The 26,413-nt window shown below is 43.6% G+C and overlaps 1 protein-coding gene across 3 annotated transcripts in view; it reads left to right on the top strand.

Annotated features, from left to right (window-relative positions):
• PUS7 (pseudouridine synthase 7) overlaps positions 1–13,934 on the top strand; it is an 80,488-nt gene extending 66,554 nt beyond the window's left edge. For 2 of the 3 annotated variants that reach the window (XM_033193015.1, XM_033193016.1), the window contains 2 exons: positions 1,075–1,166; positions 2,113–3,479. In XM_033193015.1, the coding sequence (XP_033048906.1) occupies positions 1,075–1,166; positions 2,113–2,249 (229 nt within the window). In that variant the 3' untranslated portion in view covers positions 2,250–3,479. Of the gene's footprint in view, positions 1–1,074; positions 1,167–2,112; positions 3,480–13,239 lie in introns of those variants that run through there. The other variant, XM_033193017.1, reaches the window with a different exon arrangement.
• Positions 13,935–26,413: the final 12,479 nt, after the last annotated feature.

The following is a 26,413-nucleotide window of genomic DNA, read 5'->3' on the forward strand; positions in this document are numbered from 1 at the left end:
GCACCCACTCTGCAGAAAGTGTAAATGCCATAATAATTTGATCACAGCTGTACAAAGTGAAGTTTACTGCTTCTCAATTTAAAAAGAATTGTCATCTGGGCGCGGTGGCTCATGCCTGTAATCTCAGCACTTTGGGAGGGCAAGGTGGGTGGATCACGAGGTCAGGAGATCGAGACCGTCCTGGCTCACACGGTGAAACCCCGTCGCTACTAAAAATACAAAAAAATTAGCCGGGCGTGGTGGTGGGCACCTGTAGTCCCAGTTACTTGGGAGCCTGAGGCAGGAGAATGGCGTGAACTCAGGAGGCGGAGCTTGCAGTGAGCCAATATTGCACCACTGCACTCCAGCCTGGGAGACAGAGCGAGACTCCATCTAAAAAAAAAAAAAGTTGTCAGTTGCACATTTTTAAAATTTTAATTATTAATATAAAGAGATGGGGTTTCGCCATGTTGCCCAGGCTGGTCTTGAACTCCTGGGCTTAGTCAGTCATCCCACCTCGGCCTCCCAAAGTGTTGGGATTAGAGGCATAAGCCACCATGCCTGGCCCCAGTTGTACATTTTTAAATAACTAATAGAATATAATTGGATTGAGTTGGGCACAGTGGCTCACGCCTGTAATCAGCACTTTGGGAGACTGTGGCGGGTGGGTCACCTGAGGTCAGGAGTTTGAGACCTCCCTGGCCAACATGGTGAAACTCCATCTCTACTAAAAATACAAAAATTAGCTGGGCGTGGTGGCAGGCACCTGTAGTTGCAGCTACTTGCGAGACTGAGGCAGGAGAATCGACTGAACTCAGGAGGCAGAGGTTGCAGTGAGCCAAGGCTGCACTCCAGCCTAGGCAACAGAGTGAGACTCCATCTCAAAAATATATATATATATGTGTGTGTGTGTATATATATATATATGCAAAACTTACGTATAAAATCTGGTCCTGCTCTGTTATTCAAGAGTCCTAACTATAATTATTTACAGTAAACTTAGGTGTTTTTCTTGCTAAACAAATGATGATGAATGGCTTAGTACCTTTTATGAAAGTTCACATTCATACTTACCTTTATTCATATGTTTTGAAGGGAAGTCGTTGCGTATGATGATCCCAAAATTCCACTTTTCAACACAGATGTGGACAACCTAGAAGGGAAGCCACCACCAGTTTTTGCTTCTGGTAAGTTTACTCAGTCATCAGCTCTGTATTGACTTTGAAATGTTTCATTAAACAAAAATGTAATTTTTTTTTGAAAACTGCTCTTACAAGCACTACCACCACCCATGATTTCATTGTTGTTTTATGACCTTACTTTCACAATTATGACTGGAAGTTAGTAATTAAAACCAGTAAATCCTCCTGAAAACAAATGCATGTTATAGATGGTTGTGATGTTAGGTGATGGAGTGTTTCTCCCCATGCCCCACAGGGAGTTACCAAAGGTGAGTGAAAATTCAGGAAGAATCTAAAACATTAAATTGGTGGCTGGGCGTGGTGATTCACACCTGTCATCCCAGCAGTTTGGGAGACCGAGATGAAAGGAGGACTTGAGGTCAGGAGTTCCAGACCCACCTGAGCAACATGATGAAACCCCATCTCTACTGAAAATACAAAAAAAATTAGCCAGGTGTGGTGGTGGGCACCTGTAATCCCAGCTACTCAGGAGGCTGAGGTAGGAGAACTGCTTGAACCTGGGAGGTGGAGGCTGCGGTGAGTCGAGATCACGCCACTGCACTCCAGCCTGGGCAACAGAGTGAGACTCTGTCTCAAAAAAAAAAAAAAATTAATTAATTAATTAAATTGGCATTCTCATCATCAAATTCTCTGTTTTTTCCCAGGCCATAATTTATTATTATTTTTTTAACTTTACATGCATTTCTCTTTTGTGTTCTTCTGTCATCTGCTCTTTTGTGAAAGTTCCTGGGTAGAATTCCTGTAACCTTTCAGCAGGTTCACACTCACAGATCTCTAACTTCCATGGTCTCATTCTCTGAGGCCCCCTGGGAAGTGGAGTCTAAGGAAAGCAGCACAGTTCTTTGTATTTTCTTAGAGATTATGTGACTCTCACAGGTCTGTCTGCAGCTGCCTTCATTTTCTGACTGTTTTCTTCTTTCTTGCCTGGCAGAAGGCAAATACAGGGCTCTGAAAATGGATTTTTCTCTACCCCCTTCTACTTACGCCACCATGGCCATTCGAGAAGTGCTAAAAATGGATACCAGTATCAAGAACCAGACGCAGCTGAATACAACCTGGCTTCGCTGAGCAGTACCTTGTCCACAGATTAGAAAATGCACACAAGTATTTGCTTCCTGGCTCCCTGTGCATTTTTCTCTTAGTTCAGACTCATATATGGATTTCAAATCTTTGTAATAAAAAATTATTTGTATTTTTTTAAGTTTTTATTAGCTTAAATAAATAATTTGCAATATTTGTACATGTACACAAATCCTGAGGTTCTCAATTTTAGCTCAGAATATAAATTGGTCAAAATATACTTCAGGTGCTTAAATCATAGTACAATGTCAACTTTACAATAAAAAAAGGACTTTGATTTAAAGTAGCAGGTTTAGGTTTTGCTACGCTCTCAAAAGACAGCAGGAGTATTTGACACATCTGTGATGGAGTATACAACAATTCATTTTCAGAGCTAATGCAACAGAACACATCTGGACTATGGATAAATAATTTGAGGGCCACCACCCACAAATATAAATACAGTACTCATGCTGATTTAAATGATTTATTATCTACAAATTTATAAACAAAAAGTGATTGTCATTATCCTGCTTATGTACTAGATTCAGGCAAGCATTATAGACTTTTTAGTTGCAGTGGCTTTTGCATTTATATTATCAGTGCCTTGCAGGAACATTGCATTGATAGGCGCTTTTTCTTTCTTCTTTTTTTTCGAGACAGGATCTCACTCTGTAGCGCAGGCTGAATTGCAGTGCAATGCTGCAATCCTCAATCTTGCACTGCAGCCTTGACCTCCCAGGCTCAAGTGACTCTCCCACCTCAGCCTCCTGAGTAGCTGGGAGTACAGGCGCACACCACCACGCCTAGCTGATTTTTGTATTTTTTGTAGAGATGGGGTTTTGCCATGTTGCCAAGGCTAACTCCTGGGATTACGGGCATGAGCTGTGCTGGCCGGGCTTTTTTTCTTAATGTAAACGTGTACAGCTGTTTTATTAGTTAAGGTCTAATTTTTACTTTAGGTCCCTTTTATGTTCAGAACTCTTTCCACTGGACTAGTATTTGCTCAAAAATAAATAATGGTAGAGAAGAAAACTATAAAAATGGACAAGGGCTTCTTCTATCAGTAGCATTTCCCCTTTGTCACCAATGGCTTTGGTATTTCCATGTCTGGCATTGCATAAACTTCTCTGGTGTGAAAGGATAAATATGCCTTTCTAAAGTTGTATATCATAATTGTATCAATTTTTATTTTCTATGATTTCTAGAAACAAATGTAATAAATATTTTTAAAATCTCCTTTCTACTGGTTATGTAAATAAATCAAATAAATATATCATAATGAATGCAGGTAAGAATATTGACCTTGACTAAAGGTAAGGAACTAAATGAATGAGAGATCCTCATCAGAAGTGGTGTTGACACCAAAATGTGTTGTGATCAGCTGTGAAGTATGAGGATAATCTGAGTCAAATGCTATGAATAATTGACCGTGTTGGACTGGACTGCAAGTTATTCTTACATTGGAATCACTCACTCACCTTCCATTGTGCTTTATGGAGTAGAAAAGAAAGGAATGGAAAAGCACTACCATGCCAGGAGCATCGCACCATGGGAATGTGAATGACATTGGCTTGTATCTGGTAGTAGAAACGAGATTGTGAACTGTTTTTCAACCCTTTTGTTTTAATGATATCCACCACCACACTACCGAGGCTTTAGAAAGATTGGAAATATCATGGTAAATTATATATATATATTTTTTTTTTTAATTTTATTTTTTGAGACACAGTGTTGCTCTGTCATCCAAGCTGGAGTGCTGTGGTGTAATCTTGGCTCACTGCAACCTCCCGCTACCAGGTTCAAGTGACTCTGGTGCCTCAGCCTCCTGAGTAGCTGGGATTACAGGCACCCGCCACCGGGCCTGGTTAATTCTATATTTTTAGTAGATGTGGAGATTTGCCATGTTAGCTATGCTGGTCTCAAACTCCTGGCCTAAAGTGATCTGCCCACTGCTGCCTCCCAAAGTGTTGGGATTACAGATGTGAGCCACCATGCCCAGCCCAGTAAATTATCCCTTTAGCTAGCTAGTTTTGAAAGAATATTTTGTCCTAGGTCAGGCACAGTGGCTCACACCTGTACACTTTGGGAGACCATGGTGGGAGGATTGCCTGAGCCCAGGAGCTTGAGACCTGCCTGGGCAACATAGTGAGACCCTGTTTCAAATATATATATACTTTTTGTCTTACAAAAGCTAAACATGTAATAAATGTATAGTAGTCCTGTCTGTGCCTTCCAGTAATAGCTAGAGTTCTCCTTCATCTGACTGAAAATTATTTATGAAGGGATCTTAGTGTTTCTGTTGCAATTGCACTCAGCAGTTCTGCATTTATGGTTGAGTATCCCTTACACAAAATGCCTAGGACTAGAAGTGTTTTGGATTTTCAGGTTTTTTTTAAGATTTGCACTTCAGCTTACTGGTTGAAATCCAAAAATCCAGAATGCTCCAATGAGCAAGTTTTGGATTTTGGAGCATTTTGGATTTTGGATTTTCAGATTTGGGATGCTCAACCAGTATAAATTTGCATTCCAAAAACAAAAGTGAAGCTAAACTTGTGTTTTCTTCATCTGGGAAGTACTCATGGCTCTATCTGATACATTAATTTTCCTGGCTGTATTAACTAATACCAGTTGGAACATGTCTCTTCATAAACACCAGTGGATAAATAATGATTCAAGGCGGATTCTTCAAGCTGTTTTGAGACTCGGGGGGGCACACCACCTAACTCTAAGGACTTAGTCAACCTGGAGTAAATCACTGCCTTAGCATAGAATTCAGAACATTTTTTGTTGTTCAGAAAGGGAGGAAGTTTCTCTTGGGCAAATTTACAAAACCTGAAAGCAACCTTATCCTCAATGTAAAAGTATAATTGCTTCCTAAATTTTTGCCTAAAAGAAATAATAAAGGATCATTATTTTTATTATAATGTAAAACCAACACTTCCGTAACAGGAAAGGAAGCTAAATAATCAAGATTGTTCTTTCCAATGTTTTTATTCATGGTTTCATGTTGTATATAATAACCAGACTGCTATTATACTAATTAAAAGAATCCTGATTGCTTCCTGAATCTTCATGGTTTCATGTTATAGGTAATAACTAGACAGCCATTATACCAGTTTTAAAAATTTCTGGTTGATTCCTGAATCAACCAAAAAATTGGTAACAGCTGCAATAGTACATCAATACTGAAAACTTCAGTTGCTTCAGGCTGTAGGAATTAACATCAACTGGTATTTGCCCTGGAATGCATTTTGTGGTCAATTTGAACTTAAAAAAATAAGGATGTGTGTGTATAATACAAAATAGAATACATGTAAATGTTCTATAGCTACCAATGTGCACTGATGTGCATGTGACCTTTTTGAAATCAAAGCCGACCTGGAATGTACCATGTAGTTTTTTATTTCAGACATATGAAGAAATGAAACCACACTGGAAGAATGACAAAGCTGAGTATGGCCAGCTTCTCATCTCTGTAAATTCAAAAGCATTTGCTTGCTCAGCAAAGGATAACTTTAAGGCTTTCTTTGTTCAATGAAATCTACTTTCCCACTTAGTGTAGGGTAGAACTTAGTTTTGGATCGTGAACACCTTGGAAAATCTGAGGGAGAAGTATAGACATTGCTTCCAGGAGAAGAAAAGTGGGAAAGTGTATCCATATGTGTGTGCGTGTGTCACAAATTCATGCAAACTTTATACAATTTTAGGGGCTTCAATGTGTTCAATAAGACCCCCTACTCTAGGTAAGTGCTTTCCAAACTTTAATGTACTTAAGAGTCACCTGGTGATCTTCTTAAACAGCAGGATGTATTTCAGGACGTCCAGGTAGAATATGAAATACTGCATTTCTAACCAACTCCCAGAGGGTACATGTGCTGCTGTTACACACAAAGCAGTCAGGCTCCAAACCTGTACTGGCCAGCACAGTGGCCAATAGCCATGTGGCTAAACTTGACTTAAGCTTCTCAGTCACAGTTTCAACTGCTCCGTAGCCAAATGTGTGGCTAGTGGCTCTGTCGTATACAGCACTGACCCAGTTAGTAAATCACCTGAGATACAAAGGAGAGTCTACATTGATCAGATGTGATACTGTTGCAGGCTGGGCGCTGCGGCTCATGCCTGTAATCCCAGCACTTTGGGAGGCTGAGGCAGGCAGATCACCTGAGGTCAGGAGTTCGAGACCAGCCTGGCCAACATGGTGAAACCCCGTCTCTACTAAAAATACAAAAATTAGCCAGCATGGTGGCACATGCTTGTAATCCCAGCTACTCGGGAGGCTGAGACAAAATTGCTTGAACCCAGGAGGCGGAGGTTGCAGTTGAGCCAAGATCACACCATTGTGCTCCAGCCTAGGGAACAGAGGGAAACTCCATCTGAAAAAAAAAAAAAAGTACTACAGTTGCAAATGTTGCAGAATTTCTGCTCCTTAGTTCAGCTAAATCCAGGTTCTTGTATCATGACCAGGAAAAGGCAGGCAGGCAGACACATTGAAGGGTGAGGGGAACATAATTTATTGGGCAAAATGGGCAAAAGAAAAACTCTCGGCCGGGCGCGGTGGCTCACGCCTGTAATCCCAGCACTTTGGAAGGCCGAGGCGGGCGGATCACAAGGTCAGGAGATCGAGACCATGGTGAAACCCCGTCTCTACTAAAAATACAAAAAAAAATTAGCTGGGCGCAGTGGCGGGCGCCTGTAGTCCCAGCTACTCAGAGGGAGGCTGAGGCAGGAGAATGGCGTGAACCCGGGAGGTGGAGCTTGCAGTGAGCCGAGATCGCTCTGTCGCCCAGGCTGGAGTGGAGACTGCACTCCAGCCTGGGCGACAGAGCAAGACTCCGCCTCAAAAAAAAAAAAGAAAGAAAAACTCTCAGCAAAGCAAGGGGTTTCTGCTAACAGGCCCCACCTCACAGATTGGTTCCAGGCCATACACAGGAACTGAGAAACCCAGGCTCCTTCGCCCTGCAAGCAGCATGAACTTCCATGGCTCCACCTTGTTCTCCTAGTGCTCAGGCCAGTTCAAGATTCTCCTGGGATCCTCCCCCGTATCTTCCTCCGGCATCAATCAACACATGATGATGCTGATGATTACAGGCAAACAATGAATATATGTGCAAAAGGGATTACATTGTAATTAGAGCCAAGGCTCATATTGATGATCTAAGATTTCACACTTGAGATCGCTAAGAGCCTTCCTTAAACTCGCTTCCATGCTTCTTATTTTTTGGCTTCCTCCAGGATCACTAATAATTCTTTTTTCCTTGTTTGTTTGTTTGAGCCGGAGTCTCACTCTGTCACCCAGGCTGGAGTGCAGTGGTGGGATCTCAGCTCACTGCAACCCCTGCCTCCTGGATTCAAACAATCCTCCCACCTCAGCCTCCTGAGTAGCTGGGACCACAAGTGCGTGTCACCATGCCCGACTGGTGTTTTTGTATTTTTGGTAGAGAAGGAGTTTCGCCATGTTGGCCAGGTGCGTCTCCAACTGCTGGGCTCAAGTGATGCACCCGTCTCAGCCTCCCTAAGTGCTAGGATTACAGGCGTGGGTCACTGCTCCCCGCCTTTTCTTTCTTTGCTACCCTTGTTCAAAGGTTTCGTCAAACCATTCTTAAGGCACTGTGGTGTTGTTACTCCACACAGGAAATTTACCCTCCACCCCCCAAAAAAGTCATAACTGTTGTAATTAAAAACTCCTTGGTTGTAGCTTCTTATGAAAGCAGCAGCTGCAAAAAGCAGGAATGGCCGGAGAGCCCATATTATTGTGTTGTCCTACAGATACACTGTGTTGATTTTCTGTTACAGCTTATCCAGCTGTGCTAGACTTCTGGAAAGTACCCAGTATGTAAAAAGAGATGACAACAGGAAACTGCGATGGGAGAAGTTATTCAAAGCCCCTGTCTCCTAAGGCATATTTACAATCCCCTCAAAAGTCCTACATGGATCTTTAGAGCAGCTTTGTCCGATACAAACATAATGTGAGCCACATATGTAATTGAAATTTTCTAGTAGCCTTATTAAGAAAATGAAAAGAAACAAGTAAAATTAATGATGTAGTTTCTATAAAGCAACATATCCAGGCCGGGCGCGGTGGCTCAAGCCTGTAATCCCAGCACTTTGGGAGGCCGAGACGGGCGGATCACGAGGTCAGGAGATCGAGACCATCCTGGCTAACACTGTGAAACCCCGTCTCTACTAAAAAAATACAAAAAACTAGCCGGGCGAGGTGGCGGGCGCCTGTAGTCCCAGCTACTCGGGAGGCTGAGGCAGGAGAATGGCGTGAACCCGGGAGGCGGAGCTTGCAGTGAGCTGAGATCCGGCCACTGCACTCCAGCCCGGGCGACAGAGCGAGACTCCGTCTCAAAAAAAAAAAAAAAAAAAAAAAAAAAAAAAAAAAAAGCAACATATCCAAAATATAGTTTCAACTTATAAGTAATATAAGTTGATATTTTACATTCTCTTTTTTGTACTAAGTCTTTTTTTTTTTTTTTTGAGACGGAGTCTCAAAAAAAAGCCACCGTACCCGGCCATGACTTTTTAAGACTTAGTACAGCCAGGCGCAGTGGCTCACACCTGTAATCCCAACATTGGGAGGCCGAGGCCGGCAGATCATGAGGTCAGGAGATGGAAACCATCCTGGCGAACACGGTGAAACCCCGTCTCCACTAAAAATACAAAAAATTAGCTGGGCGTGGTGGTGGGCGCCTATAGTCCCAGCTACTCGGGAGGCTGAGGCAGGAGACTCGCTTGAACCCGGGAGGCGGAGGTTGCAGTGAGCCGAGATCGCGCCACTGCACTCCAGCCTGGGAGACAAAAAAAAAAAAAAGAAAAGAAAAAGCCAGTGTGTATTTTACACTTAAAATATGTATCAGTTTGGACTAGCTGTATTTTTAGTGTTCAATAGTCACTTGTGGCCAATGGCTATCACATTGGACGCTGAGTCTTCAGAAAGATCACTTGTTCTTTGTTGCATGTCACCAGTATAATGGTAAATTTGACTATTAAGGTTGGATTTTTAAAATTGGGAATATGTAGGTTGGAAGCACAGCTAGTTAAATATGATTTTGAAATGCTTACTGGATTGTTAAGTTTTATACTGATTGGGAATAAATACTTTTGCTACAGGAGTACATAACAAGCATGATTTTTATTAGGTTCTAAAATATTTCAGTGTTTGAAATTTTCCAAGCAATTCAAATAACACCCTACAATTTTCTTTCACCTATAAATAATGAAAAGCTAATCCTTAATGCAGCCTCTATTTAGATTTTATTTATTTATTTATTTATTTATTTTTGAGACAGAGTCTCGCTCTGTTGCCCAGGCTGGAGTGCAGTGGTGTGATCTCGGCTCACTGCAACCTCTGCCTCCCGGGTTCAAGTGGTTTTGTGCCTCAGCCTCCCAAGTAGCTAGGATTACAGGCATGAGCCACCGTGCCTGGCCTTCAATTTAGATTTTAAATTCCATGTTCATGGAATATAAATTGAGGTTTGGGAGATGAGAATAAGGATAGAGCCAGAAGTAAAAAAAAATTGTGAGAACAGTTAGCACATGAAGCTAAGAACTCAGGTTGTACAGGATGGCAAGGTGATTAGGCAGGGCTGAGGTTTTGTTTTGGTTTTTTTAATGATAGCTTTATTGAGGTATAATTTACATACCATACAATTTACTCATTTAAGTGTACAAAGGATTTTGGTATATTTGGAGTTGCGCAACCATTATCACAATCATTTCTACTTTTTTTTCTGTTTTTTGAGATAGTCTCACTCTGTTGTCCAGGCTGGAGTGGCACGATCTCAGCTCACCACAACCTCTGCCTTCCAGGTTCAAGTGGCTCTCCTGCCTTAGCCTCCCAAGTAGCTGGGACTACAGGTGTGCGCCATCACACCCGGCAAATTTTTGTATTTTTAGTAGAGATGGGGTTTCACTATATTGGCCAGGCTGGTCTCAAACTCTTGACCTTGTGATCCGTCTGCCTCAACCTCCCAAAGTGCTGGGATTACAGGCATGAGCCACCGCACCCAGCCCATTTTTACATTTTTGTCATCTCAAAAAGAAACTTCAAACGCATTAGCATTGACTTCCCATTATCACCTCAGCCCCAGCCCCTGGCAACTGCTACTTTTTTTTTTTTTTTTTTTGAGACAGAGTCTCGCTCTGTTGCCCAGCCTGGAGTGCAGTGGCCGGATCTCGGCTCACTGCAAGCTCCGCCTCCTGGGTTCACACCATTCTCCTGCCTCAGCCTCCCGAGTAGCTGGGACTACAGGCGCCCGCCACCTCACCCGGCTAGTTTTTTGTTTTTTTTTTAGTAGAGACGGGGTTTCACCATGTTCGCCAGGATGGTCTCGATCTCCTGACCTCGTGATCCACCCGTCTCGGCCTCCCAAAGTGCTGGGATTACAGGCTTGAGCCACCGCACCCAGCCACAACTGCTACTTTTAATCTCTGTTGATTGGTCTCTTCTAGACATTTGATATAAATGAAATAAATATGCGGGACTGACTTTCATTTAGCATAATGTTTTCAAGGTTTATCCAGCTTGTGACGTAAAAGTACTTTATTCCTTTTTTAGGCGAATAATACTCCATCTGTGAATATACAACATTTTATATATGTTCATTAATTGACACGTTTGGGTTGTTTCCACCTTCTGGCTTTTATGAATAATGCTGTTATAAACATTTCAGTGTGAGTTTTTGTAAGGTCATATGTTCCATTTCTCTTGAGTATAAAGCTAGGAGTGGAATTTCTGTGTCATACAATAACTGTGTTTAATCTTTGAAGAACTGTCAAACTGTTTTCCTAAGTAGCTGTACCATGTTACATTCCCACTAGGAGTGTATGACAGTTGCATTTTCTCCACATCCTCATCAACACTTGTTGTTATCTGTCTTTGTGATTGTAGCCATCCTTTTGCGTATGAAGAGGTTTCTCAGCTGGGCGTGGTGGCTCACACCTGTAATCCCAGCACTTTAGGAGGTCAAGGCGGGCAGATCACTTGAGGTCAGGAGTTCAAGACCAGCCTGGCCAACATGATGAAACCCGATCTCTGCTAAAAATAAAAAAATCAGGCAGACATGGTGGCACACGCTTGTAATCCCAGCTACTTGGGAGGCTGAGACAGGAGAACTGTTGAACCCAGGAGGCAGAGGTTGCAGTGAGCCAAGACTGCGTCACTGCACTCCAGCCTGGGCAAGAGAGCAAGACTTCATCTCAAAAACAAAAATAAAAATAAATGTAAAGAAATGAAAATAAAGTGGCTTCTCACCATCGTTTTGACCCACACTTCTCTGGTGACTGTGTGGAATATTTTGTATGCTTATGGGCCATCTGTCTATTCTTTGGAGAAATATCTACTGAGATCTTTTGCCCATTTGGGGGGTGCTATTTTTCTTTATGTTGTTGAGATCTAGAGTTCTTTGTATGTTTTAGGTACAAATCCTTTATCAGGTATATGATTGGCAAATATTTTGTCCCATTCCTTGGGTTGTCTACTTTCTTTCTTTCTTTCTTTTTTTTTTTTTTTTTGAGACAAGACACTGTTGCTCAGGCTGGAGTGTAGTAACACGATCATGGATCACTGAGGCCTCAACCTCCCTGGCTCAAAAGTAGCTGGGACTAGAGGCATACACCACTACAGGCTAATTTTTGTATTTTTGGTAGAGATGGGGTTTCACCATGTTGCCCAGGCTGGTCTTGAACGCCTAAGCTCAAGCCATCTGCCTGCCTCAGCCTCCTAGAGTGCTGGGATTATAGGCCTGAGCCTAGCTTTACTTTCTTGAGGGCTGGGTTTTTGTTTTGTTTTTTTAGATGGAGTGTCACTCTGTCACCAGGCTGGAGTGCAGTGGCGTGATTTCAGCTCACTACAACCTCCCCCTCCCAGGTTCAAGCAATTCTCCTGCCTCAGCCTCCCGAGTAGCTGAGACCACAGGCACATGCCACCACGCCCACCTAATTTTTGTATTTTTAGTAGAGATGGGATTTCACCATGTTGGCCAGGATGGTCTCGATCTCTTGACCTCATGATCCGCCTGCCTCGGCCTCCCAAAGTGCTGGGATTACAGGTGTGAGCCACCACGTCAGCTGAGGGTTGGGTTTTAAAGTCTGCAGGAGGTATTCTTTATTGAGATTTTGTTTGTAAACTAAGTTTCTATGATGTCCATAATAACTAGATTGCTGTAGTGTTCACAGTAACAATCTGAAATGGATTTTCATGACTAGGAGGGCTCAGGGTTAAGCACAAGAATTCACAACCGTAACTTTACAGGATAAAAATAGTCAGGCACTGCCAGGCGCAGTGGCTCACACTTGTAATCCCAGCACTTTGGGAGGCCTAGGCAGGTGGATCACTTGAGGTCAGGAAGAAGACTAGTCTGGCCAACATGGTGAAACCCCGTCTCTACTAAAAATACAAAAATTAGCCGGGCGTGGTGGTGGGCGCCTGTAATCCCAGCTACTTGCAAGGCTAAGGCACGAGAATTGCTTGAACCTGGGAGGCAGAGGTTGCAGTGAGCCAAGATCTCGCCACTGCACTCCAGACTAGGTGACAAAGCAAGACTCCGAGACTCCGTCTCAAAACAAGCAAACAACAACAACAAAACAGGCGCACTTGGGAGCGCTTTTGTTTCAGCTCATTTCAGCTCCACCTGCACCCTCTGAGAGCTGCAAATGGGGAACATAACTCTCCCTAGCCCAGCACCCACGCCTGTTCTTTACTAGCCACATTCATCCTGTTTTCTACATTTCTCTCTTCCTGTTTACAAAATTAATTTTCAACATAGAAGATCTTACTACCTGTTTTGGCCTAGACAGAAATGTTTCACTACCAAAAAGCTTGCTCGTCAAGCTGACACAGAGTCATTCCACTTAACGAGTTAGCCACCTTCCATTAGCTTATCCCTTTGGAAAGATGACAGAGTCTTAGTTGATCCTTTTTTCTAATAATAATATCTGTCTAATAAAGTGGAGCTAACGTCTGTTTCTTTCCTGTGCCATCCTGGTTTCTTAGGACCCCTGTGCATTAATTAGGAGGAAGTCATGATGTGGATAACTCCAAAAAGTGAAAATCCAAAATTAAATAAAGCACTGGAGGCTGCCATGGTAAAGAGGGAAGGACATCAAACCAGGAGTCAAAATGCACAGGCTGAAGTCCTGGCCCTGCCACTGACTGTTGCTCAGAGACCTTCAGAGATCCACATCCCTCCTCTGGACCTCAGCTTTCTCCAGAGACTCCCTCAATGCTAACTGTTGCAGAGTACTCCATGGAGCGCACCCATCACGTGGACAACACGGAGCTCCAGGGATGGACATCAGATCACCTCTAACTCCTCATCACCCTGAACAACATTGTCATCAACTCCATTGCACATGTCTCATTGTGGACCCATCACAGCACCATCCGTTCTCACTGTTGCAGGCTAAGCAAGAAGCCTATACACGGTCCCATCTGGGTGGGACTGGCTGTCCACAGAGGTAGGAAGATGAAGTGATGCCAAGTAGGATCATCTTCCCTCCAGAACTGGGGCCCACTCTTCCAGGAGTTGTCATATATGCTTGAAGCAATAACCCATTTTCTCTCCTCTCTTAGCATATGAATTTTTCACTACTTTAAAAAACTGCTGGCCAGGCGCAGTGGTTCACGCCTGTAATCCCACCACTTTGGGAGGCCGAGGCAGGTGGATCACCTGAGGTCAGGAACTTGAGACCAGCCTGGCCAACATGGTGAAACCCCGTCTCTACTAAAAATACAAAAATTAGCCAGGCGTGGTGGCAGGTGCCTGTAGTCCCAACTACTTGGGAGGCTGAGGCAGGAGAATTGCTTGAACCCGGGAGGCGGAGCTTGCAAAGAGCCGAGATTGTGCCAATGCACTCCAGCCTGGGCAACAAAGTGAGACTCCATCTCAGAAAAAAAAAAACAAAAACTTACAATATACATTCATAACCAAGTTCACTTTCAAATAACACCATACTGCTTCATGAGTAGTACAGGTCCTTCATGGATAGTACAGATACTTTGTAACAGTATTTGCTGGCCAGGTGCAGTGGCTCATGCTTTATAATGCCAGCACTTTGGGAGGCCAAGGTGAGCGGATCACTTGAGGTCAGGAGTTCAAGACGAGCCTGGCCAACATGGTGAAATCTCGTCTCTACTAAAACACAAAAATTAGACAGGCGCAGTGGCGGGTGCCTGTATTTCCTGCTACCTGGGAGGCACCCCAAGTTGGGATCACACCATTGTACTCCAGCCTGGGTGACAGAGTGAGATTCTGTCTAAAAAACAAAAAATAAAAGGAAACAAAAACAGTATTTGCAACTCCTTTCTACTGGCTTTCTAAAGCAAAGAAACATGGATTTCATTGATTACACATTTCCAGGCTATAATCATGCAATTCCTTCATGCTATTATTACTTTGGATGGTCATCTATTAGATCAGTTAATAAAAAAAGTAAAAGGTTATTTTTATTCCTTCTCAGATTCTCTTCCTTTCTTGATGTGCATGAGCATTTCTGACCTACATCATTTTCCTTTTCACTGAGGAACTTCTTTTAACACTTTTTGCAAGGCAGGTCTGCTGGCAATAAATTCCCTCAGTTTTTGTTTTCTGAAAAAGTCTCTTTCTCCTTCGCGTTTGCAAGATAATTTCACTGGATGTAGAGAATTCTAAATTGGTGGGTTTTTTCTTTCAATACTTTAAATATTTCACTCCACTCTCTATATTTTCATGGTTTCTGATGAGAAGACCAATGTAATTCTTGTGCTTGTTCCTCTATGGGTAAGGTGTTTTTTCCTGGCTTCTTTCAAGATTTTATCTTCGATTTTCTGCAGTTTGAATATGATATGCTAAAATACAGTTTTTATAATATTTATCCTGCTTAATATTCTCTGGGGATTCTGGATACAGTGGTTTGAATGGGTCCCCAAAATTCGTGTATTGGACACTTGATCCCCAACGTGGCAGTGTTGGGAGGTGGGACTTTAACTTTCTTTTTTTTTTTTTTTTTTTGAGACGGAGTCTCGCTGTGTTGCCCGGGCTGGAGTGCAGTGGCACAATCTCAGCTCACTGCAAGCTCCGCCTCCCGGGTTTATGCCATTCTCCTGCCTCAGCCTCCCGAGTAGCTGGGACTACAGGCGCCCGCCACCTCACCCGGCTAGTTTTTTTTTTTTGTATTTTTTAGTAGAGATGGGGTTTCACCGTGTTAGCCAGGATGGTCTCGATCTCCTGACCTCGTGATCCGCCCGTCTCGGCCTCCCAAAGTGCTGGGATTACAGGCTTGAGCCACCGCGCCCGGCCAGGGACTTTAACTTTCAAGAGATGGTTAGGTCACAGCGGCAGGGCCATTACCTGGGGAGTGGGTTTGTTACCACCTGAGTGAATTCCTTATAAAAAGAGGAATCTGGGTTTCTCCTGCATTCTCTCTGTCTCTCATCCTCTCCTGCCCTCACACCTTCTGCCATGGGATAACCTAACAAAAAGGCCCTTGCCAGTTGCCAGCTCTTTGATCTTGAATGTCCCAGCCTCTAAAACTGTGAGAAATAAATTTCTATCCATTATAAATTAAACAGTCTCAGATATTCTTTTTTTTTTTTGGAGACGGAGTCTCGCTCTGTCGCCCAGGCTGGAGTGCAGTGGCCGGATCTCAGCTCACTGCAAGCTCCGCCTCCCGGGTTTACGCCATTCTCCTGCCTCAGCCTCCCGAGTAGCTGGGACTACAGGCGGCAGCCACCTCGCCCGGCTAGTTTTTTGTATTTTTTAGTAGAGATGGGGTTTCACCGTGTTAACCAGGATGGTCTCGATCTCCTGACTTCGTGATCCGCCCGTCTCGGCCTCCCAAAGTGCTGGGATTACAGGCTTGAGCCACCGCGCCCGGCCAATAGATATTTTTTTATAGCTGCACAAAAATGACTAAGACACTGGATGTGATTTGATGTCTGTCATTAATTTTGGGAAAATTTGTAGTCGTTATTCAAATATTTCTTCTGTTCTCTATTCTTCTGGTTTTCTAAAATATGTATGTCACACTTTTTCATATTGTCCCACAGTTCTTGGACATTCCATTCAGGTTTTCTTGTGGTTTTTTTTGTTGTTGTTATTTTTTTCTCTTTGTATTTCAGTTTGGGAAGTTTCAGTTAATATATCGTCAGGCTCACTGGTTGTGTCCAGTCCACTGACATTCCTCATTTTTGTTATGGTGTTATTTTTAAAATTTCTAGCGTTTCCCTTTATTGTTTCTTAGAGTTTCCATCTCTCTGCATACATTATGCATCTGTTCTTGCTGTAATCTACTTTTTCCATGAGGCCCCTCAACATATTAATTATAGTTATTCTCGGTTCCAAAATCTGTGACCTAGCTGAGTCTGGTCTGATGCTTGCTTTGTTTTTTTTTTTTTTTTTTTTTTCTTGCCTTAAAACATAGTATGCCATGTGATTTTTTGTAAAAATATGGGCATTATTTATCAGGTAAGAGGAACTGAGATAAGTAGGCACATAGTGTGAGGTTTTGTGTTAATCTGGCTAGGAGTTGGACTGCGTTTAAATTTGTTGCTGTAGGTGTTGGAGGCTTTAATTTATTCCAGTGTCCTAGTTTTTGTCTCTCGTGTTGTCTTTGTGTTCCTCTAAAAACTCCTTAAATGGAATCGTTACCTTGCAGCTCCTTCAGCTGTAATCTATTATTACTATACTGGAATCACAGCTCCTTCAGCTGTAATTCATTGTTATTATACTGGAGCCATGTTGATGTGGTGGTAAGGTACATAAGGGAAATACAAATAATTCTGTAATTCTATTATTAAAGCTCAGGCATGGCTGGGCGCAGTGACTCATGCCTGTAATCCCAGCACTTTGGGAGGCTGAAGTGGGTGAATCACAAGGTCAAGAGATTGAGACCATCTTGGCCAACATGGTGAAACCCTATCTCTACTAAAAATACAAAAATTAGCTGGGTGTGGTGACGTGCGCCTATAGTCCCAGCTATTAGGGAGGCTGAGGCAGGAGAATCACTTGAACCTGGGAGGCAGAGGAGGTTGCAGTGAGCCGAGATCGCGCCACTGCACTCCAGCCTGGCAACAGCAAGACTCTGTCTCAAAAAATAATAATAATAAAAACTAAAATAAATAAATAAGGCTCAGGCTTGTATCTCTGGGCTGTGACTTTTTTCCTCCTTCGGTGAGACAGAAAGGCTAGTGTGGCTGAATTTGAGTAACTTCCCCAAGTCAGATAAGGCTCTGATAACATTTTTGCCCTGCTGAGTAGGCCTTTGATATAGAGAACACTGTGACATATTTTAGAATGGTTAACTTTCCTCTTACACTAGCAGAAACAAGTGTTTCTTCCAGATTCGTTATAGTAAGAATCTGGTTGGGTTCCTAGAAGTAAAACCCACTAAAACTCCAACCCCCAGGAGTTTCTCACTTTTTTTTTTTTTTTTTTTTTGAGACAGAGTCTCACTCTGTTGCCCAGGCTGGAGTACAGTGGCGTGATCTTGACTCACTGCAACTTCTGCCTCCTAGATTCAAGTGATTCTCCTGCCTCAGCCTCCCGACTAGCTGGGATTACAGGCGCCTGCCACCATACTCAGCTAATTTTTAAAAAATTTTTTAGTAGAGACGGGCTTTCACTGTGTTGCCCAGGCTGGTCATGAACTCCTGAGCTCAGGCGATCTGGCCGCCTTGGCCTCCCAAAGTGCTGGGATTATAGGTGTGAGCCACCATGCCTAGCCTTTATTTTATTTTTATTTTCATTTTCATTTTATTTTTATTTTTTTGAGATGGAGTCTCGCTCTGTCACCCAGGCTGGAATGCAGTGGTGCGATCTCGGCTCATTGCAACTTCCACCTGCTGGATTCAGGCGATTCTTCTGCCTCAGCCTCCTGAGTAGCTAGGATGACAGGTGCATACTGTACCGTGCTAATTTTCTTAATTTTTTTTTTTTTAGAGGAAGACTTTCTGTAGCCCAGGCTGGAGTGCAGTGGTGCGATCTTGGCTCACTGCAACCTCCACTTTCCGGGTTCAAGCGATTCTCCTGCCTCAGCCTCACGAGTATCTGGGATTACAGGTATGCACCACTGCACCTGGCTAATTTTTTTTTTGAATTTCTAGTAGAGACGGGGGTTTCACCATGTTGGCCAGGCTGGTCTCAAACTTCTGGCCTCAGTGATCCACCTGCCTTGGCCTCCCAAAGTGCTGGGATTACAGGCATGAGCCACTGCACCTGCCCTAAATCTACTTTTTAAAGGAAAAAGCAGTATAGAGAATATTAAACGGGAAAAGAAGTTACAGCATAGCATTATACACACATTACACCCATGTAAAAAATGTACGTGTGGATTTATACACACACATACAGATATGTATATATATGCACACATAGATCTATAGATATATATCCACATATGTATATATGTGTGTATGTATATATATTAATATATATAGATACAGAAACACATAAACATACAGAAAAAATTAGAAATCACATCAAACTCTTGACAAGATATTTTAGGAGGTTTAGGATTACTATAATGGTGACTGAAAAGCATTAGCATTATGACATTTATTCCAATTAGAAGAGACTAATTATATATAATTACATATATATTTGAAAACAATACATTCCAGTTTCCTTTATGACATGCAAAGAGCTTAGAATTTGCCACTCATGTCTTTACAGTAAGAAAACTGAAAAACTGAAAATCAATGACTTTAACAATTTTTCTTGGACCCATGAGAGAGTTGAGGTTGCAGGGCAAAGCATCACCTCAAAATCTGGAGAGACAGGAGAATAAAGAGAATCATAGATGAGGTCAGTTTACCTGGAGCAGAGCCATACACTGGCAGGAATATTTACATGGTAACTGATGAATGGCTAAAGGCTGGATGTGGACAAGCATAAGAGTGAGAAACTTCCGTGGTGGCTCACGCCTGTAATCCCAGCACTCTGGGAGGCCAGAGAATTGCTTGAACCCTACAGGTGAAGGTTGCAGTAAGCCGAGATTGCGCCACTGCACTCCAGCCTGGGCGACAGAGCGAGACTCTGTCTCCAAAAAATATTAATTAATTAAATTAAATTAAAGCTAGATTTCTTTCTTTCTTTCTTTCTTTTTTTTTTTTTTTGGAGACAGAGTCTCGCTCTGTCGCCCAGGCTGGAGTGCAGTGGCGGGATCTCAGCTCACTGCAAGCTCCGCCTCCCGGGTTTACTCCATTCTCCTGCCTCAGCCTCCCGAGTAGCTGGGACTACAGGCGCCCGCCACCTCAAGCCATGGGCAGTGGCTCACTCCTGCAATCTCATCACTTTAAGAGGTCGAGGCAGGACCTGAGGTCAGGAGTTCAAGACCAGCCTGGCCAGCATGGCGAAACCCCATCTCTACTAAAAATACAAAAATTAGCTGGGTACAGTGGTGCGTGCCTGTAACCCCAGCTATATTGGAGGCTGAGGCAGGAGAATCGCTTGAACCCGGGAGGCAGAGGTTGCAGTGAGCCGAGATCGCGCCACTGCACTCCAGCCTGGAGACAGAATGAGACTCCATCTCAAAAAAAAAAAAAAAAAAAAAGTTGGCAGACTAAACACACACCTCCATCTTCTTTCCTTCCCAAGGTCTCAATGAATTATGGAATTATAGGAAAGAGCCAACAGGTGAAATCCTATCAATGGAGAAAAAGAAGAGGAAGTTGCACTTAGCCCAACACATGGTATGTAATGAAGGAAATCCTGGCAACTGGTGAACCCATGGTCAACAAAAAGAGCAGGGCTGTGCCAGGAAGCCATCTTTACGGTAATTCATTAAGGAAGCATGCTTGGAATTACAGGGACTATCAGTTCCCTCCTCTTCTCCTCTTCCACCATGATTCATTCAACGAATATTTGTTGAGCACATTGCAAAGCACTAAGCACTGTTTTGAGTGTTTTGCCCTCAGGATAAAGCGCATGAACAGTTTTCTAAAGTAAGTGGACAGGCGGCCCAAGGAGGGCACCCAATGAAGTGCTTCATGCACAGGTGAAGGACAGCAGAGCTTGCGCTGCCTTTAGAACTCCATAGCAGATGTGGGTTGGGAGCAGGACAGGCAGCTCTGCCTAGGAAAGAAACACACGAAACCTGTTCCATTGGAAATACAACCCTCCTGAATTTAGCAATTGTGGAGTTCCCCAGACTGCTCACCCACACATCTTTTATTTAGTGAAGTATGCCCTGCCACTTACATGGAAGCTGCCAGCTCTCCCCTTAGGGAGAGGCCTGCTGGAAAACAGATCACTGATACAGAAACACACAAGCCCATCTCAGCCCAGACTAACCAATGGAGGGCTTTGCTCCTACTTACAAGTGAATGTCAGAGCTTGCTAAACAGAAGGAAAGGCCACAGAAGCATGGAAGAAAAGGACTGGGTGGGCATGGTGGCTCACTTTGGGAGGCTGAGGCAGGTGGAGCTCTTGAGCCTGGGAGTTCAAGACCAACCTGGCCAACAGGGTGAAACCTTGTCTCTACTAAAAATACAAAAAAAAAAAAAAAATTAGCCAAGTATGGTGGCACATGTCTGTGGTCCCAACTACTTGAGAGGCTGAGGTGGGAGAATCATCTGAGCCTGGGAAGTTGAGGCTGCTGTGAGCTGTGTTCACACCATTGCACTTCAGCCTGGGCAAGAGAAGTGAGACCCTGTCTCAAAAAAACAAACAACTACAAAACAAAACAAAACAAAAACAAAAATAAAGGACCAAGATGAACTAACTGAATAACAGACCCCCATCAGAAATAGAAATACCTCTGAAAACAAGAGAATTTCAAATTGTCCTAATTAGTGTACATGGTATACTATGGTAGAATGCAAATGTACTATGCCATGTATTAGTGTTAAGATACATGACATAGTGCAAAAAGTCTTCAGTGAAAAGACACTAATCAGACAACTGAATGAGTGATTGCCAAAATACTGTAAAGGATTGGGAAAATGATCAAGGGGATGAGCTGTGAACCAAATAATTGAGAGGACACAGTAGAGGAAGTATCTCAGAACATAAATCAGAAAGACAGCAGATGGAAGATACCTTAAGGTAAAGAAGGTAAAGAAAAAGAGAACAAAGACAACAGAGTGGGAAAATAAATAATAAAAGAAAATTTCCCCTAACTTAGGCAAAAATAACCCAGCAAGTATCAAACAGGACTAATTAAAAATGTCCACACTTTCTAGTGAGATTTCAGAAATCCAAAAGTCTTCAGTAGTGGGAGTTGAAAAACCATGTCACTTGCAAAGTATCCAAATTCAGACTACTTTCATATTTCTCATCACCAAGTGCCAGAAGGAATTGGAAAAACATCTTCAAAGATGGAGGAGAAAAGTGTTAGACCTGAAATACTATGCTTAACTAAGGCATCCATCAAATGTGAAGATAAAATAAAGATATTTTCAGACATAAAGATATTCAAAAAAGCCTAATCCTTTGTGAGAAATTTTTAAGGGGATTTTCCGGAAAAAAAAAAATCTAAACAAATCCCAAATAGGAAGATGACATGGGAGTAGCAACTAGAAATTGAAGTACAGTGGCTCACACCTGTAATCCCAACATTTTGGAGGCTGAGGAGGGAGGATCACTTGAGCCCAAGAGTTTGAGACCAACCTGGACAACATAGGCATAGTGGCACATGTCTGTAGTCCCAGCTACTTTGGAGGCTGAGGTGGAAGGATCCTTGAACCCAGGAGGTCAAGGCTGCAGTGGGCCGAGATCATGCCACTGCAATCCTCCAGCCTGAGTGATAGAGCCAGACCTTTATATTAGTCTGCTCTCACGCTGCTATAAGGAACTGCCCAAGACTGAGTAATTGATAGAGGAAAGAAGTTTAATTGACTCACAGTTCCACATGGCTGGGAAGGCCTCAGGAAACTTACAATCATGGCAGAAGGGGAAGCAAACACGTCCTTCTTCACATGATGGCAGGAAGGAGAAGTGCCAAGCAAAAGAGGGAAAAGCCCCTTATAAAACCATCAGATCAGCTGGGCATGGTGGCTCGCACCTGTAATCCCACCACTTTGGGAGGCCAAGGCGAGTGGATCATTTGAGCTCAGGAGTTTGAGACCAGACTGACCAACATGGTGAAACCCCATCTCTACTAAAAATATAAAATAATTAGCCAGACATGGTGGTGTGTGCCTGTAATCCCAGCTACTTGGGAGGCTGAGGCAGGAGAATTTCTTGAACCCAGGAGGCAGAGGTTGCAGTGAGCTGAGATTGCGCCACTGCACTCCAGCCTGGGCGACAGAGCAAGACTGTGTCTCAAACAAAAAAAAAAATCAGATCTTGTGAGAACTCACTGTCATGAGTGAGAACAGCAACGTGGAGGTAACCACACCCATGATTCAATTACCTCCTACCGGCTCCCTCCCGTGACACCTGGGGATTATGGGAGCTACAATTTAAAATTAGATTTGGGTGCGGACACAGCCAAACTGTATCAACCTTGTCTCAGGAAAAACAAACAAACAAACAAACAAACAAACAAAAAACAGAAAAGGCTGGATGCGGTGGCTCACACCTGTAATCCCAGCACTTTGGGAGGCTGAGGTGGGTGGATCACCTGAGGTCAGGAGTTTGAGACCAGCCTGGCCAACCCCGTCTCTACTAAAAATACAAAAATTAGCCAGTTGTGGTGGCACGCATCTGTAATTCCAGCTACTCGGGAGGCTGAAGCGGGAGAATCGCTTGAACCTAGGGGCAGCGGTTACAGTGGGCCGAGATCACACTACTGCAGTCCAGCCTGGGGTGACAGAGTGAAATTCTGTCTCAAAAATAAAGAAAGAAAAAAGTAATTAAAGTACAACAACATGATTAATGATAGAAATAAAAAAGGATACATTAGATATTGGTATTAGGAAGGTTCTCCTTTGATTGCCCAACTATTCACAAATTAGGGTTTTATGAATCAGGATGTCAAAAAAATATAAACTAGGGTTATATATGTGTATTTTAATCCGTTCCAGCACACTAGTTCTATAATAATCATGTTTGCATATTCACAGTTTTTATGATATTTCTTTGGTTTTCCTCTTTTAGGATTTATTCATTCATTCAACAAATGTTTGCTCAGCATCTATTACATGCTAGGAACTGTTCTTGGGAATGGGAATACTCAATGAACACAGCAAAACCCCCCTCATGGACTTACTTTCTAGTGAGAAGGCTATGATAACATTTAAATATTCTGGGGAGACACTAGTTCTCTAAATGTACACAACACTCCTGACATCAAATTTGTGCGTCTTTTTCCACACTGGCCAATCTCTGACCAGCTAGCTGTCCTCCAATGTAATGCAATTCTGAGTCTATCCACCTGTAGTTAATGTCAGAACCCACAAATTAAAGAGTTCAGTCTCACACAACTGCCCCGATTTCAGATGCTAACGGCAAGCCCAGACTTCCCACACTTCTGACCAACTTGCTGCACATCACAGCTTCCTATGACATCCATGGGTTTGACAATTTGCTAGAATGGCTTGCAGAACTCAGGGAAACACTTTACTTATATTTACCAGTTTATTATAAAAGGTGCAAGTGAGAAATAGCCAACTAAATAAACGCATAGGACAAGACTGGGGGGAAGGTGCTCCATCCTCCCTCCAGGTGGAACACCTTCCTAGCACCTCAATGTGTTCACCAGCTCAGAAGCTTTCAGAATTCAATACTTTTGGGGTTTCATGGAGCATGATTGATTAAATCATTGGCTCCTCTCCTTTGGCATAGGGCGGGGCGTGCTGAAAGTTTCAGCCTTTTAGTCACATAACTGGTTCTCCTGGCAGCCAGCCCACATCCTGGGGTTATCTAGGGGCTGTCCAAAGTCACTTCATTCACTTAAATTCAGGTGTAGTTGAAAGGGGCTTCTTATGAATTACCAAAGACACTCTTTTTACCTCTTTTCACTAAGGAAATTTTACAGGTTTTAGGAGCACTGTGCCAGGAACGTGTGATGACGACCAATTTTTTTTTTTTTTTTGAGGCAGTCTTGCTCTGTCGCCCAGGCTGGAGTGCAGTGGCCGGATCTCAGCTCACTGCAAGCTCTGCCCCGCCAGGTTCACGCCATTCTCCTGCCTCAGCCTCCTGGGTAGCTGGGACTACAGGCGCCCGCCACCTCGCCCAGCTAGTTTTTTGTATTTTTAGTAGAGACGAGGTTTCACCGTGTTAGCCAGGATGGTCTCGATCTCCTGACCTCGTGATCCGCCCGTCTCGGCCTCCCAAAGTGCTGGGATTACAGGCTTGAGCCACCGCGCCTGGCCAATTTTTTTTTTTTTTTTTGAGACGGAGTTTCGCTCTGTCGCCCAGGCTGGAGTGCAGTGGCCGGATCTCAGCTCACTGCAATCTCCGCCTCCCGGGTTTACGCCATTCTCCTGCCTCAGCCTCCCGAGTAGCTGGGACTACAGGCGCCCGCCACCTCGCCCGGCTAGTTTTTTGTATTTTTTAGTAGAGACGGGCTTTCACCGTGTTAGCCAGGATGGTCTCGATCTCCTGACCTCGTGATCCGCCCGTCTCGGCCTCCCAAAGTGCTGGGATCACAGGCTTGAGCCACCGCGCCCGGCCTATTTTTTTTTAATTATTATTATTATTGGCCAGGAGCGGTGGCTCACGCCTGTGATCCCAGCACTTTGGAAGGCCGAGGCGGGCGCCACTGCACTCCAGCCTGGTCAATACAGTGAGACTCCAGCCTGGGCGACAGAACAAGACCCCGTCTCAAAAAAAATACATATATATAGGAGATCGAGACCATCCTGGCGAACACGGTGAAACCCCGTCTCTACTAAAGTTACAAAAAAATTAGCCCGGCGTGGTGGCGGGCGCTTGTAGTCCCAGCTACTTGGGAGGCTGAGGCAGAAGAATGGTACGAACCTGGGAGACAGAGCTTGCAGTGAGCCCAGATCACGCCACTGCACTCCAGCCTGGGCAACACAGTGAGACTCCAGCCTGGGCGACAGAACAAGACTGCATCTCAAAAATATATGTATATATATTTATTTATATAAAATAATAATATTATTATTATTATTATTTTTGGTGTGGTTTTGTGTGTGTGTGTGATGGAGTCTTTCTCAGTTGCCCAGGCCCAGTCGCCCAGGCTGGAGTGCAATGGCACAATCTTGGTTGACTGCAACCTCTGCCTCCTGGGTTCAAGCAATTCTCCTGCCTCAGCCTCCCAAGTAGCTGGGACTACAAGTGAGGGACACTATGCCCAGCTAATTTTTTTTTTTTTTTTTTTGAGACGGAGTCTCACTCTGTTGCCCAAGCTGGAGTGCAGTGGCTTGATCTCAGCTTACTGCAACCTCTGCCTCTCAGGTTCAAGTGATTCTTCTGCCTCGGCCTCTCAAGTAGCTGGGACTACAGGTGCAGGGCGCCACCATGCCCAACTAATTTTTGTATTTTTAGTAGAGATGGGTGTCACCATATTGGCCAGGCTGGTCTTAAACTCCTGACCTCGTGATCCACCCGAGTTGGACTCCGAAAGTGCTGGGATTACAGGCATAAGCCACTGCGCCCGGCCTTTTTTTTGAGATGGAATCTCACACCGTGGCCCTGGCTGAAGTGCAGTAGCGAGATCTCGGCTCACTGCAACCTCCGCCTTCCAGGTTCACATGATTCTCCTACTTCAGCCTTCCAAGTAACTGAGATTACAGGTGCACACCACCATACCCAGCTAATTTTTTGTGTTTTTAGTAGAGACAGGGTTTCACTATGTTGGCCAGACTGGTCTTGAACTCCTGACCTTGTGATCTGCCTGCCTCAGTCTCCCCAGGTGTTGGGATTACAGGCCTGAGCCACCACACCAGGGTAATTTTTGTATTCTTTGTAGAGACAGGGTTTCGCCATGTTGGCCAGGCTGGTCTCGAACTCCTGGCCTCAAGTGATCTGCCCGCCTTGTTCTGCTGAAGTGCTGGGATTGCAGGCATGAGCCACCATGCCTGGCTGAATTTTTTAAAATTATAATTAATTGTATCATGAATATATAATATTAAATCTTGATAAATGCTATAAAGAAAATTAAACAGTAAAGGAATGAATGATGTGGAGAGGAAGATTTACTTTTTTAGATAACTTGCTCAGGGACGTAGCATCTGAGCTGAGATCTGAATCAAGAGTAGGCCATGAAGAGCAAACGCAAAGGTCCTGAGGCAGAAACATGCATGGCCTGCAGTAGCAAAGAGAAAATGTACTTTAGAC

The sequence above is a fragment of the Trachypithecus francoisi genome, unplaced genomic scaffold, assembly GCF_009764315.1.
Source record: "Trachypithecus francoisi isolate TF-2019V2 unplaced genomic scaffold, Tfra_2.0 Lachesis_group4, whole genome shotgun sequence".
Lineage (NCBI taxonomy): Eukaryota > Metazoa > Chordata > Mammalia > Primates > Cercopithecidae > Trachypithecus > Trachypithecus francoisi.